The sequence below is a fragment of the Labeo rohita genome, chromosome 23 (assembly GCF_022985175.1).
Source record: "Labeo rohita strain BAU-BD-2019 chromosome 23, IGBB_LRoh.1.0, whole genome shotgun sequence".
NCBI lineage: Eukaryota > Metazoa > Chordata > Actinopteri > Cypriniformes > Cyprinidae > Labeo > Labeo rohita.
The window spans coordinates 7,452,579-7,468,829 of record NC_066891.1 but is presented as its reverse complement, the minus strand read 5'-3'; the positions used below and the strand labels follow the sequence as shown (position 1 = coordinate 7,468,829).

General features: G+C 33.2%; 1 protein-coding gene across 1 annotated transcript; it reads left to right on the top strand.

The window, feature by feature from the left end:
• Positions 1-7,885: 7,885 nt before the first annotated feature.
• On the top strand, positions 7,886-16,076 carry copz1 (COPI coat complex subunit zeta 1). Its single transcript, XM_051097162.1, has 9 exons — positions 7,886-8,008; positions 8,381-8,449; positions 8,979-9,060; positions 9,140-9,231; positions 9,321-9,376; positions 9,481-9,558; positions 12,375-12,426; positions 12,650-12,688; positions 15,584-16,076. Exons 1-9 carry the CDS (start codon positions 7,991-7,993, stop codon positions 15,629-15,631), a joined length of 534 nt encoding a protein of 177 aa, XP_050953119.1. The 5' UTR covers positions 7,886-7,990; the 3' UTR covers positions 15,632-16,076.
• Positions 16,077-16,251: the final 175 nt, after the last annotated feature.

The following is a 16,251-nucleotide window of genomic DNA, read 5'->3' as shown; positions in this document are numbered from 1 at the left end:
TTCTTAAAAGAGTCATTTTTTCTGAGAGATCTTTAGAACATTTTAAAATTCTACAGAACCTTTTTCCACTATAAAGATTCTAAAAAATCTAAAAAAGGTTCTTTTTTGGCATCTATAATTCTATGAAGAACCTTCAACATCCATTCCACAAAAGGTTCTTTAAAGTAGAAAACACTTCACACTAAGAAAAAAGGTTCTTTTAAGAACTGTTGACTGAGGTTCTTCAGGAAACCAAAAATGGTTCTTCAATAGCATTTATTTTTAAGAGTGTATATACAATGGAATAGTTCATGGATGTTAAAGGTTCTTCATGGAACCATCAATGCCAAAAAGACTCTCTGAAAGCACACTTTAAAAATAAAGGTTCTTTACTGACATCAACGGTTCCATGAAGAACCTTGAACATCCATGGAAACTTTCAAATGCTGAAAAGGTTCTTTAGATTTTTAAAATGTTCTTAAAATGGTTCTTTTAAGAATTGTCCACTGAAAGGTTCTTTGGGGAACCAAAAATGGTTCTTCTATGGCATCATTGCAAAAACACCACTTTGGAGCTTTTATTTTTAAGAATGTATGGAAGAATGTGTTTGGTTTCCTGAAGAACCTTTTAGTGATCAGTTCTTAAAAGAAAAAGCATTTAAAAAAAAATATAATAAAACTTTGACCCAAAAATTTTAAGAATCTTTATACACTATATGAAGAACCTTTTTGTGGTTCTCTCCTAAAAATAAAGGTTCCAAAGGAAGAACCTTTCAGTGAACAGTCTAAAACGAATCATTTTGAAGAACATTTTAAAAATCTGAAGAACCTTTTTCCACTATAAACAACATTTTCTGCATTTGAAAGGTTCTATGGATGTTCAAGGTTCTTAATGGAACCAACAATGCCAATAAACAAACTTTGTTTTTAAGAGTGTAACAACATGTCAGATGCCCACTGGTGTGGTTACTAAGTACTAAGAAATAGTAAGTTATGACTAAACACTGTTTATCAAAGCTCATGAAAGCAGTGTGCCCGTGGTTTTCTAGATACTTGTTCGTGCTCGTCTTTTACGATGCGGTGTTTTCATTCCCACGCGTTAATATGTTTGTATGTAAATGCACCATAATGATGGACGTAGGTGGCTGACATCGTCCAAAGAGGTGGGCGCCTGCCAGGAACCAGAGAGACGGGACTTCCCAAGCCTTGATTCCTAGCACCCACCCACCCACCCGACTCAACCACCTACAAACACACACATGAAAACAGCCTGCTATTACATACACCACAATGGTTTGGGATTTGGCGTGTTCCAACCTAAACAGCAGTTCTGACTCTCTCCACACATACTTCAGGTCATCGAGTCGCACAATTCTGTATCTCACTGGTGTATAACCTTTTTGTCATTTTAATCTATTCTTGCCATCCTTTGTTTAGTTTAACGTGTTAGGTTATATTTTTGTATTCATTACACTCTCTGCCACGTTGTGGCCTCGTGATGCTCTTGAGCCTCTTTGGTTTGACCACAGGAAGTGAAACAGCTCCTTGACACCATCCTGACCTATCCAACCATTCCTATTCTTTCTGCTTCCCATAGGTAGGAGGAAACTCACAGGATTTGTTTTTAAAAGGAAGTGAGGTCTGCTATAAACCATGTTAATAATTTCATATGATAAATAATTTAAAAGTAAATTAATACATTTATATATATATATATTTCCAGTATTTTTATTTTATTTTATTACTTTATATATTATATACTTTATATTACACACATTTAGAATGCTACAAAAAATGTCTATGTATAAATTCTTTTGAACATTCTATTCATCAAAGAAACCTGGAAAAAAATGTATCAAAGTTTCCACAAAAATATTCAGCAGCACAGTCATTTTCAACATTGACAGTAATAAGAAATGTTTCTTGAAGTAAGCATATTAGAATTAATGACACACAAATATATATATATATATATATATATATATATTCTTTCTTTTTTAATGGAAAATTGTTATAATATTACTGTTGTTACTGTATTTGTGATCACATAAATTAAGCCTCAGTGAGCATGAACTGTTCAAAAAACAGCAATAAAATAAAATAAAATAATAAAAATAGAAAAACTGACCCTAATTATTTTTCCAATCATTTGAAAAGTAAGTACAGTACTATATATATATATATATATATATATATGTGTGTGTGTGTGTGTGTGTGTGTGTGTGTGTACTTGTTTTGCTACATTGTGGGGACCAAATGTCCCCACAAGGATAGTAAAACCTGAAATTTTGCGGTCCCCACAATGTTAAAAAAATATTAAAAATAGTAAATGGTGTTTATCTGAAAGTGTAACAATGCAAACATGTTTTCTGTGAGGGCTACGTTTAGGGTTAGGGTTGGGTTAGGGGATAGACAATATCGTTTGGTCAGTATAAAATCTATAGAAGTCTATGGAAAGTCCCCACAATTCACAAAAACAAACATGTGTGTGCGTGTTCATTTGCAAACACAGATAACTCCATTTTTAACATTTTTCTAAAATCATGTTTTTTTTCATTGTGCATTTTCAATTAATCTTAACCAAACTGCAGTTGACTTATTTTCATAAAGTGAAAAAAAAAACACTAACACAATAAAAACATGATAACAATAAAAAAAAAAAAAAAAAAAACATGATTTTTGAAAATGTAAAAAAAAATGTCTGTTTTTACAAATAAACTCTTCATGTAATGTACTGTACTGTACTTATTTACTGTTCAATTTTTTTTTTCAGTTAAATATATCACTATCAAAGTGTCATTAGTCACAAGTAAACATGAGAGCGCGTTTTCAATTACACGGAAAAACCTCATAAGCTACTTATGATGAGAGCATGTGTGTCTTTGGTTTGTGGTCCATTGGGAAAATTCATCCAAGTCTACTGCTGGGAAAAGTGGAAAATTTGTGTATGAGTAATCAAGAGTAACGTAATTTCATCCAATGCACATCTATATGCTGTAGCAGCACTAAAATAAATAAACAGTGTTTTCTTAAACCTCAAATATTAAATATATGCCTTTATTTCAACTACAGCACAACTACATGATTTTGAAATATGACGAAGAAAAATTATGATGTGAAATGCAAAAAAAAAAAAAAAAAAAAAAAAAATCCACACAATAGGCCACTTTTGCAAACCAAATAAGCAAATTTGTGACATTCACCATGATTTCTCCGCTTACATGCACTTTTGGACCCCACTGTATGCTATACGCTTTATTGTGCAATAGAGGAGGCCTGTTGAATTAAAGTACACAGCGATACTGTACGCATCTCCCCTCTACCACCGTCTCATGCCAGAAACCACAACAGTTAGCATGAGCACCTAGACAAGCCTTTATCAGCACTCAGCAGAGCTTCCGCCACCCAACATCCCCTTTCCCCCGCTCTCCTCTCCTTCTGCAGCCACAGGCTCCAACCACAAGGGCCGCACCGCTCTCACACACCCATGCCCACACTGGGAAACCGATGGGATGCCGAGCCACCTCCATGTCTGACACTCATGACAGGCCAGTATGACGATGATTATGTCCATTACTGCCCTTCTGATATGGTGTGAAACAGACGAGTGGACACGTACTCTGCCGTGACCGCACAGATAAAGATGTTATTGTGAAAGACGTCCGATTATCTTTTTATCTGAAGCACTATTGAGACACAGTTGCTATGCGCAATGATCCTGTGGGTGCCGGTTCCTCATTCGGAGTCCGTCAGGTGTAACGATTGTTTGGTGACAAATATTCTTCTAAACTGAGTTCTGAGAAAATCAGCTCTGTCGCAAATATTTCCACTGTACATCTGAACAGATGAACTGTAAATTCAGTGCTATTTCAGGAGTGCTAATAATAATTATATATTATTAGTTAATACACAACTAATAATGCTTTAGTAATGAATTCATAATAATGTTGCTGAAAACTGCAGGCCATATGAATATAATAAAGACAAAATGACTTAAAGCAGGTACAATTAAAGTCAAATGTTGACATACACCTTGCAGAATCTGCAAAATGTTAATTATTTTACCAAAATAAGAGGGGTTATACAAAATACATGTTGTTTTTTATTTAGTACTGACCTGAATAAGATATTTCATATAAAAGATGAGAAAATAATAGTTGAATAGTTGAATTTATAAAAATAACCCTGTTCAAAAGTTTACATACACTGGATTCTTAATACTGTGTTTTCACTTGAATGATCCACAGCTGTTTTTGGTGATAGTTGTTCATCAGTCCCTTGTTTGTCCTGAACAGTTAAACTGCCTGCTGTTCTTCAGAAAAATCCTTCAGGTCCCACAAATTCTTTGGTTTTTCAGCATTTTTGTGTATTTGAACCCTTTCCAACAGTGATTGTATGATTTTGAGATCCATCTTTTTTTACACTGATGATCCAGAAGGAAACGCGATGCATTAACAGCCAGGGGGTGAAAACTTTTTGAATCTGAAGATCAGGATAAATGTAACTCATTTTATCTTCTGGGAAACATGTAAATATCTTCTGCAGCTTCTGAAGGCCAAAACTACATGAAAAAAAGAGGATATTTTCAAAATAAGAAAAATGTACATATCTTCATTCTGTTCAAAAGTTTTCACCCCCAGCTCTTAGTGCATCGTTTTTTCCTTCTGAAGCATCAGTGAACATTTGAACTTTCTGTAATAGTTGCATATGAGTCCCTCAGTTGTCCTCGGTGTGAAAAGATGGATCTCAAAATCATAGTCATTGTTGGAAAAGGTTCAAACAAACAAAAATTCTAAAAAAAGAAAACAAACAAAGAATTTGTGGGACCTGAATGATTTTTGAAGAAGAGCGGGCAATTTAACTGTTCAGGACAAACATGGGATTCATGAACAACTATCACTAAAAAACAACAAAACAAAACAAAAAAGTGGATCAATGAGGTAACAACAGTATCAAGAATCAAGCGTATGTAAACTTTTGAACAGGGTCATTTTTATAAATTCAACTATTATTTTCTCTTGTGGACTATATGTAAGCATATTTTATGTTAAATGTATTAACATGTATTTTGTATGATCCCTCTTATTTTGGTAAAAAATAATTAATATTTTGCAGATTCTGCAAGGTGTATGTCAACATTTGACTTCAACTGTATTAATGGGCCAAACTTTTACACATAGTAAATGAGGACCATAATAACATAAAATATACAAATAAAAACTGAAAAAGAAAAAATCTTGTTCTGTGAGCATTATTGTGAAGTAGAATTCTCATACCTGAAAAAAAAAAGTAGCCTACACCAAGGAAACACATACTGTATCCTCTCTGATATAACATAGGGTAATTACGAAATGCTCTTCGTGGTAAAGTTGTGAAAACCCAGTGTTTCATTGCGAAACTTGCTGGTGAGCCACGTTACTGTAGAAGCATATTCAGAAAATCTTTATGCACGATACTAACTACTTTGTCCTGTTTGCATCAAGACTCATACTGGACACAAAATTAAATGTAGCCAACATGCTCAGCATTGTGAGTTTTACCACAGTTCTCCAGATTGAACCATTTCTGATGTCAGTGTAGTTGCTGTAGTAAAGCACGGTGAGCCGTGCATGTGCAGGGAAAACCCCTGTTAGGATTAGTTTTCACAGTGGTGCTTCCCAGAAAAAGTGACCAGTGTAATTATGATGCCCAGTTGTAGGAGGATCTCTTAAATTATCGCAGGAAAAAAACAGGACAGGCTAGAAGCATATGCAATTTTGGAGGACTTGTGTCATTGAGGCCAGTGTGTCATTCGTGGAGAGCAAACAGATTCCAAACCCAATCAGTTCAGAATCAGGATCCAAATCACTCATTATCTTTGACTAAGCGTCTGCACATGGGAGCCGGAGGTTTACTTCAGGTTACAACTGCAGCTCAGTTTTTTTTCCATTGCTGAAAGCACGATGAAGTCATTGTACCTCGGTAAAGTGTTGACTTTATAGTGAATCACCTTTTACCTACTAATGCTCATTTGAAGCAGTAGGTAAACAGGAGTAAGTTTTGTTTTTAAAGTCTAAAATATTTTTCATATTACATGTCTTCCTTTAAACTTAAAATGTGACACACAAATATAGGTAGTTTCGCATAATGATACTAATGAACCATATGATTTTTTTTAAACATAGATTGTACTTTAATTTATACCATTTGGGTTTTTTTTTGACAACTGTATCTTTGTATCAGTTAGATTAAATTTCAAGTGAACAGGCCTAATAATTAGCTAATATTTAGTTAATTGCAGATGAAAATAGGTTTAAAAGGTGAAGGGGTGTCAGGACAAACAATAACAATAAATTAAGTCCTTATTAGAAGACAGACAATTTTAGAGATAAAATTCAAACGAAATACTGGATGTCAATAGCAAAGCTTAAGGAACAGAGCTGATAAATAAAATACGTTTTCATTGTTGTTTATTTTTTTGCTATTTACTAGTTGTCTGCTAAATGCGTAAATGTAAATGTTTTTTCTACCCTGTAATACCACAAAAGTAATAATACTATATATATATATATATATATATATATATATATATAGTTACTTTAACTAAATGGGATCAAAATATTTTTAACTCTGTTTTATTTTGATATTTATACTTAAGCCTAGGCCTATATGTCATATTGCATGTTTTTACCCCACACTCGCCAGTGTTTAGTAAATAAAAAGTGCTACGGTTCACCAGGGTGTGTAGCCAGACATATAAACTTTCAAGTATCAACATCAATATTGCTTCAATATAGGCTATATTTAATATAGTTATTAAATATCAGATATTTTTGATTCTGCACTAGTGTAGGATAATCGTTTCTTTAATTTCTATTTTTTTTTAAATTACTTTTGAGTTTAAATATGTGTAATATATATATATATATATGTGTGTGTGTGTGTGTGTGTGTGTGTGTGACCCACAAAACCAGTCTTAAGTCGCTGGGGTATATTTGTAGCAGTAGCCAAAAATACATTGTATGGGTCAAAATTATCTGTTTTTTGTTTTATGGCAAAAATCATTAGGAAATTAAGTAAAGATCATGTTCCATGAAGATATTTTGTAAAATTTGTACTGTAAATATATGACAACTTAATTTTTGATAGCAATATACATTGTTAAGAACTTTATTTGGACAACTTTAAAGGCAATTTTTTTTTTTTTTTTTTGCACCCTTAGATTCCAGATTTTCAAATAGTTGTATCTTGACCAAATATTGTCCTATCCTAACAAACCATACATCGTTCATAAAATAATTAATATAGATGAATCTATGATCTTTTTTTTTTTTTTTTAAATTGCAATACTGGATCACATGCAGTAGATAACACTTTAAAGGTGTTAATACTTCTTGGGAAGTTCCATATACATAAAACAAAAATAATGTCTATTACTCCGTCTTTTATTTTTTTTGTAAAGACCTTAATATATTTTATGACTCATTGATTTCAGTTACTAGAAACAAGAAATGTATGAAAACATCTCTAATATTAAAAAATGTTGTTTGTAAGATTAAAAAAAAAAAAAAAAAAAAAACATACATCGATAGAAAGCGTATTTATTTAGCTTTCAGGTGATGTATAAATCTCAATTTTGAAAAATTGACCCTTAAGACTGATTTTGTGATCCAGGGTCACATATATAAAATACAACATAAATATAATATTAAATACATATTGCATGATATTCGTGAGGACATCTGCAAACATTTATTCGGCTTTCTTAAATACATTATAGATTGTATTGTAACGTACACGTCATAGTTTTACTTTTTTCCTTGTTTTACATTTTTATGTTATTACTGCTAATCTGCTGTGAGGATGTCGGCCAATTCAATACACTCTTATTTATTTATTTCCCGCAATATTTAATGACGTTGTAAAGTACTTCCGCTTAGTTTTGCCCTTTTACCTCATGTCGTAAGCGGAAGTACACATACGCAGAAATTCAATACACGGAGCTGGAGTAAGCGATATCTGTACAGTACAAGATGGATACTCTAATATTGGTAATATTATTTAATCTTTGTGTGTTCAATAAGTGCATTTAAAGTGTAAAACACGCGCTAGCAGTTAAATCCATTCTGTGTCCTCTTCAAATAGTACTTCCGCTACATCCGCTAAACAATGAATCGGTAACCAAACTTACGAGTTTACCAATAACGTGCCTATTTAATTACATATTAAAAGGTAAAGATTGGTACACTGTTACAGAGAAATATTATGTTAAAATATGGAGTTTACAATTTCAGCAGTTGCTGATGGAAATTTAACTGTTACACGGACAGTTCCATGTCTGCTCAACCTTTGCCCTGATCACCTGATTGTTTTCAGTGTAATTCATTTGTGATTTATCATATTTGTGTGTTTTGTTGTGACAGGAGCCTTCTCTGTACACTGTAAAAGCTGTTCTGATTATGGACAATGATGGAGAGAGACTGTACGCTAAGGTGAGACTATCACATGAACATGAGGGTTTCATTTAACCCTGTAAAGCCTGACATTTATTGAACTATTAGACATAATAAAGCAAATAAAGTATATGCAAATGTGTTTTATGTTTTGCATTGTATTTCATGCATCCTGCTTTTATGACTATTATAATAGCTCACACTTAAAGAAAACACCTTAGTTTTATTCAGCGGTCCAAACTGCAAAATGCAATTTGGTGCATATGTTGTTATTTATATGGCCAAAAACTAAATCTTGTAAATCAATGAGATTTTTAATAACATTATAGCAGTTTACGTGTGTAAAATGCATATAATATGAGTTGTCACTCTTTATTTTTGAATAATGCAGTCAAACCCACACCCTTGGAAACATTAACAGCTAGCTTTTTGTTTGCATAAGGTGTATGGATGAGTTTTTATTAGCTCTTTATTTGTCATTGTCTTCCACTTCAGAAATATAAATGTTTTAGTGAGTTATAACTTTTATATATTACTTTGTGACCATGTTGTTGTGTTTGTGTTTCAGTATTATGATGACACGTATCCCACTGTGAAAGAGCAGAAAGCCTTTGAGAAGAACATCTTCAACAAGACGCACAGAACAGACAGTAAGTGATTGTATTACAGTCAGTCTTGTGTTTGCTAACATAATGTCATGTGGACTTAACCTTCCTGTCTTTTACACAGGTGAAATAGCATTGCTGGAGGGCTTAACGGTTGTGTACAAGAGCAATATTGATTTATACTTCTATGTCATTGGCAGCTCCCATGAAAACGAGGCAATGCTTTATATTTTTATCTAATATTGTGTTCTTTTTAATCATAATCCTGTGAATTTTATTAATGTTCTTGTCTTTTTTTCTTACAGTTGATGCTTATGTCAGTGTTGAATTGTCTATTTGATTCCCTGAGCCAAATGTTGAGGTGGGACAGATAATTTTTTTTTTTTTTTTTTTTTTTTTTTTTTGTTAAAATCTATATGGTCTCCATCAGCTACCTAACCAACAGCAGTTTGATCTTCTTTTTAGGAAAAATGTGGAAAAGAGAGCTCTGCTTGAAAATATGGAGGGTCTTTTCCTGGCTGTTGATGAGATTGTTGATGGAGGGTAAGTCATAGTTAATCTATTCAAACTAGAAAAGTGGAGGAAATGAAAAGTAAACCATTTTGGCCATTATCACACTGTAGGCAAATGTGGCCCAAATCCAATATTTTTGCTCAGATGTGACTCAGATCTGTTTTTTTCAGACAGTGTGAACAGCACAAACCACATAATTGAATTGGAAAGATCAGATTCTGTGTCACTTCCATATGTGGTACTAAATCTGGTACAGGTCGGATGTTTTGCAATGCAACTGCAGTCTGAACAGTCATATGGGAATTCATGCGACTTTTACGTCATTCGTGATCAGTATTCGTCCTGATTCTGCGTTCATTGGAGTCACTTAAAAGATTTTACAATCCAAACGCAGTCTGAACAGTCATATCTGAATTCATGCAAATTTTACGTCATTTGTGATCAATATTCGTCATGATTCTGCGTTCATTGGAGTCACTTCAAAGATTTCACATATTCAAAGTTAGTGCAAAAGTAGTCAGTTAAACATTGATGTGTCAGAACTCATAAGTATTGCAGTGACAACACTACATACAAGCAAAACATGAGGGCTGGTATTATAAACCCTGCGGTTTTCTGTCACATCCTTGTTTTTTTTTTTTACATATTGCCTGTGCATAATTTCGCTTCTGCAGCAGATCACACTATAAATAAACGCATAATCAGTTACTTTATGTCCTCCGTGTTTACTTCCGTATGATGGTGCCCTGAGCAAGTGTTGCCAAGTCCACCATTTTCTTGCAGAATTGGGCTACTTTTTTTTACTGTTGTCGCAGGTTGTTTTTCAACTCCGTGGGTTGAAGCGACCCCACTAATGCGATATTTACCCCCAGAAAAAGACTGGGCTAATTTTGGACTAGGAACAAGACTAATTTTGGACCAGGTACAAGACAATGTAAATGTGGCAACCCTGTTCGGATTTGGGGGTTTTTTGCGCATACGGGTCAGTTCAGAACTATGATCTGATATTGACCACATTTAAAACAAAAATGTGAACAGCTATACAAAAAAAATAAGATCTGAGCAAAAATTGAGCACTAAGGCTCACAGTGTGAACGTAGCCTTTGTTACACAGAGATCTTGTAGATATTGCTGTTTATACACCATCATTCAAAAGTTGATATGATTCTTGAGAAGGTTTTGTTTTTGAAAGTTGCCTCTTCAAGGTTCATGCTCATCAAAGTACAGTGTAATATTTTTGTGGAAATCACAATACATTGTTTTTTTAGGATTCTTTTATGAATGGAAATTTCAAAAGTGCCATTGATTTTAAACAGAAATATTTTGTAAGATTATAATCATCTGTACTGTCAGTTTTGGTCAAAGTAATGCATTCTCGCTAATTAAAATAGTCTTATTATTAATTTTATCAGTACCAGTTTTCCTGCAACAATTTCTTATGAATTAAATTGAATTAACTTATTATAAAGTATTATAATAAATAATAATTTTAGCAATTTTGTGTGCATTTTTAAATAATTTTATTAAAATATTATAATTAATATATAATATAATTTTTTTTTTTTACTTATATTATTCTATAAGTAATTAGTGCTCTCAAACGATTAATCACAATTAATCACATCCAAAATAAATATAGTGTGTGTGTGTATATATATATATATATATATATATATATATATATATATATATATATATATATATATATATATATATATATATATAATATAAAAACATATTTTTCTTACATGTATATGTATGTGTGTGCATTTATTTATATATACATAATAAATATGCACAGTACACACATACATATACATGTACACAAAAAATTAAATTTTGGAAGTGATTAATCGTTTCACAGCACTAAATATTAGTTTATTATATAATATTATATTATATTATATATATTTTTTAAATATGTAAACATATTTTTCTTACATGCATATGTATGTGTTTGCATTTATATATACATAATAAATATGCACAGTACACACACACATATTATGTACACAAAAACTTACATTTTGGAAGTGATTAATCGTTTGACAGCACTAAATATTAGTTTATTATATTATATTATATATATTTTTTAAATATGTAAACATATTTTTCTTACATGCATATGAATGTGTTTGCATTTATATATACATAATAAATATGCACAGTACACACACACATATTATGTACACAAAAACTTACATTTTGGAAGTGATTAATCGTTTGACAGCACTAAATATTATTATATTATATTGTATTATTTTTTTTAATTCAATTGGGCATTAGGAGGCCCACACAGAATCAGCATCTGAAAAAAATTCCACATTCCCATATTCATAATAAATCATAAATAAACTGCTCCTTTCATGAATTTATTGAATATTATTGCTGTTTTAATTATGCTTTCATCTACCAAGAAGACTGCAATCATCTCAGCTCTGTTTAACACTTTTTATCATGTTTAAATAGTAGAGCATAGTGCTATTTCCTTGGGAATGAATGTACTAATAAAATGAATACCTTGAATGCCAATTCAAGTCAGTTTGGATAAAAGCGTCTGCCAAATTCCACGGATCCTTACCAAAAATGATTTCAGAAAAGTCTATAGACTCCTCCTGGGCCTAAACAACGGCCATTGAAAAACCCACTGCGACCACATAAGTTTGATTCCGGCGTGTGTTATTTCCTGAACCTGTTCCTCCCTCTTGTCCACATCCTTTCCTGTTTTCTCTGCATTCTCTCCATCAGTACAAGTCAGAAAAAGGCATGTTCTAAAACAAACAGAGTCTACAAATCACATTGTATAGGCTGCAGCACTGATCACTCATTAATTATCTGTTTTACAGTGTGATCCTGGAGAGCGACCCACAGCAGGTGGTTCACCGTGTCGCTCTGAGGGTAACTACTTCCTGTTCTCCTCTATTGACTTTCATGATGCTGTTGTAAATGTTAATCTGCTTAGTATTTGTTGGCTCTGCTTCATCTCATGTGCTCTGACGCCACTGATGAGCATTACGGTCCTGCTAGGCAGCTATTACGTTTGATTTCCAATCATCTTGAGCCAGAAAGCAAACCAGCAGTCCTAAACTCATCAGCATCTCCCTCTCTCATGTCGTTACAGGGCGATGACGTGCCTCTGACAGAACAGACAGTCACTCAGGTGAGAGAAGTCGACGCACTTCCTTCAGCGACACTTGTCGCCATCACAGCTCTTAGGTTTTATAGCAGCTCTGAGATTTACCAATGATTCATTTAGCGAATGTGTCTACGGTGGTCTGGTTTTACACCTCCCACATTAAGAACGTTTGATCGCGCCGCCGCTAGCCCCGGCTTTCCGGGTTCCCGTGTGTGTCTGACGCATGTAAACATGATGGCTAATTATTGGTGGCTGTCTGCCAGCGATGGCTCCCCGTGGCTGCCGTGGTCGTGAGTGCGGACTGATTAATGCTCTCATTTAAGAGGCCCTGCGACAGGCTGCCTGTATCCCTTTGGTGTCTGTGATTAATGGCTGTCTCCTTGTCTTCCCCGCTATACGGTTATACTTTGGCTCGCCTCGTGCAAATTAAGATGATGAATTAATTCCTGGATGTTTTGCTGCACCTGCATTACTCGATTACATGGTTTCCCTCAATGTTAGCGCCTTCGTATGATGGGTCTGGATTTTGCGTTTTTACTTCTGTAGTTTCTCATTTTAGATAAACTACTGTTCAGAAGTTTGTCAGTGAGTTTTTTTTTGGTAGCACTTTACAATTAGGTTCCATTTGTTAACTATATTTAATGCATTAGCTAACATGGAGCAAAACATTGGGTACAGTATTTATTACTTTTTGTTAATGTTTGTTAATTAAAACACAGCTGTTTAATGTTAGTCCTTGTTTGCTGAGGTCTGTTAATCTGGTAAAAATCTGGTCTAAAAATCAGGAAAATCTGGAATCTGAGGGTGCAAAAACATCGAAATACTGAGAAAATCACCTTTAAATTTGTCCAAATAAAGTTATTAGTAATGCGTATTACTAATCAAAAATTAAGTTGCGATGAATTTATGGTAGGAAATATTTTAGGATATAATTTTGTAAAAAATTAATTTTTCAAGGATGCATTAAATTTTTCAAAAGTGAAAGGAAGGACATTTATAATGTTACAAAGTATTTCTATTTTAAGTAAATACTGTTCTTTTGAACTTTATATTTATCAAAGAATAGAAAAAAAAAAGAATTATTTCTTGAGTGTTTCTTTATTTCAAGAATGTTTCTTGAGCAGAAAATCAGCATATTAGGATGATTTCTGAAGGCTCATGTGACACTGAAGACTGGAGTAATGATGCTGAAAATTCAGCTTTGCATCACAGAAATAAACTATATTTTAAAATGTATTTAAATGGAAAACAGTTATTTTAAAATATAATATTTTGGAATTTTACTGTATTTTTGATCAAATAAATGCAGCCTTGTTTAGCATAAAATACATCCTTTTTTTTATTATTAGATTAATTAAAAATTAAAGAAAATATTTAATTGTTTTATTCCCTTTATTCTGGTTTTAGCATTTAGAAAAAAGGAAAAAAATAGTAATTTTACCCATAGTATGACACTTTTGGACCTTACTGTATTTTAAATGTGCTATTAGTTTGCTTTGAATTGTTCTCTGCATTTTTAAAACCATAAAGCAGCATCCTGACGGATGCATGTCTTGTAAGAAGAATGATAGCATTAATGAGTCAAGAACACAAACACGTTAAAATTCAATTACCTGTTGTAGCTTTGGAGACAAGTGAGGTTTTTTGGGAGTGGTTTGGTCTATCCTTCCTCATTGAGTGATTGGATTTACTGAAGAGGAACACAAAACATTTCAAATAAATGATTCTGAAGCCGGCAATTCATTCTAATTAAATGTGACTAATTATTTGGCATTGCCTAATTTAAAACATCAGGTTATAATAAATCGGCAGAACCCACTTACATATATTCCTTCATAAGATCCCAATGACACCTCAAATGAATTATAACAACCATTATAAGTGGATTTAAAGAGACACCCAGTAATGTTTCTTCCATAAAAAGTTTGACATCTAAAAAATGAATAGTACAAATGTATTTCTACTTTTCTTCCTTTATCTCATATTTTTTATATATATATATATATACAGGTATATATATATATATATATATATATATATATATATATATATGAAGAGTTCAGATGCAAAACCAGCTAAATCCATCTGACATCTTTCTTTAAAAAATGCATTTTTATCAGGCTCAGATGTATAGGTTTCTATGTAAGTACTGGTACTTCTGATTGGGCTGAGGCTGGAATTTTAGTGGGTTTGAAGAAAAAGTATTTGATGGATGTATAATGTGTGTCGAGAGCATTCACTCAGTATCATTATCTCATTTTTGACCGAGATGGTTTTGCATCTGAACTCTTCATATATATACACACACACACTGCCCTCCAAAAGTTTGGAAATACCCCTGGCAAAGTGTGGTTTTGGACGATATCAGCATAAATCCTTATAATTTTTTGGTGCAAATACATTAAAGTAACGTGACATTATCATTGAAGACCAGCAATAATAATTTTCATTTTGATTACATAATAATGGCAATATATACATGTCAAAGTCAGACATGCCCCTTTGCCACCTGTGGTGCCTGGTTACTGGTTTAAACTTGGCCCAGGTTTTTAAAAGATTTTTGGGTCAGCACACCTTAATAGCTTCAACAATTGATTGCCAATTAAGTTTAGAATACAATAAATTTAGGACCAGATTATGCAGAGCTGTAATAGCTGTTAATGGTGGATATTTTGATGAATCGAAAATTTAAGTTTTTTCTATGTATAAGCTGTTTATGCAATAAAATATGTTTTCGTAGTTTGTGTTGTCCCTTATCAGTGCAAAATGATCACAAATTAAAAAGGATTCATGCCAATATTGTCCAAAACCCCACATTTCTAGGGCGTTTCCAAACTTTTGGAGGGCAGTGTGTATAGATATAGATAGATATATATAGATGTCTTGGTTCTAACTTTTGCATGTTTTTATTTTTTCAAGGTGCTACAGTCAGCTAAGGAGCAGATCAAATGGTCTCTACTCCGATAGGACACTTTTGGTCCGATTCCTAACCCAAGAAGAGGAGAACGAATACGATTCGACCACTTTTCATCACTACTATCCTATCTGCCCTTTTTTCCTTGAGTGTTTTTTTTCTTGACTGTTAAAGTGCACATCCACTGAAAACGACTTCTAGTGTTTCTCTCACTGGAAGATAAGACCAAGAACATGACCATTTCAAAAGAATGTCAAGGCAGGAGGAAGAAGCTGGAATATTGTCTTGGCGGGACTTTCTTTTTAGGGAAAAGTACCGGGGCGTGTTTTTTATCCCATTCCAGTAAGCGCTTGAATATATGGCTGGTTTTGTGAATGATATCACTGTTGTACTGTGAGATTTTCATTACGATTCATGTACATTCCAGTGGTTGATCTTGTTCTCTGCTCTTCCCTCTGACCCTTGTTTTGATTGGAGTAAAGAAACAGTTTCATCCTAGTTCTGCTGCGGTGTGTTTGCCTCCTTTCGGATGCTCTTTGGTTTGCAGAGGCGGCAGTGACGTTCCCTTTTCCAATATTTTGAGGTCACTTTGTTTAGTGTTTTGTGTTTAAGTCAGTCATCACTAGTACTACTACTAGAAGACTCTTTTGACCAGCCAATAAGTATGGAACAT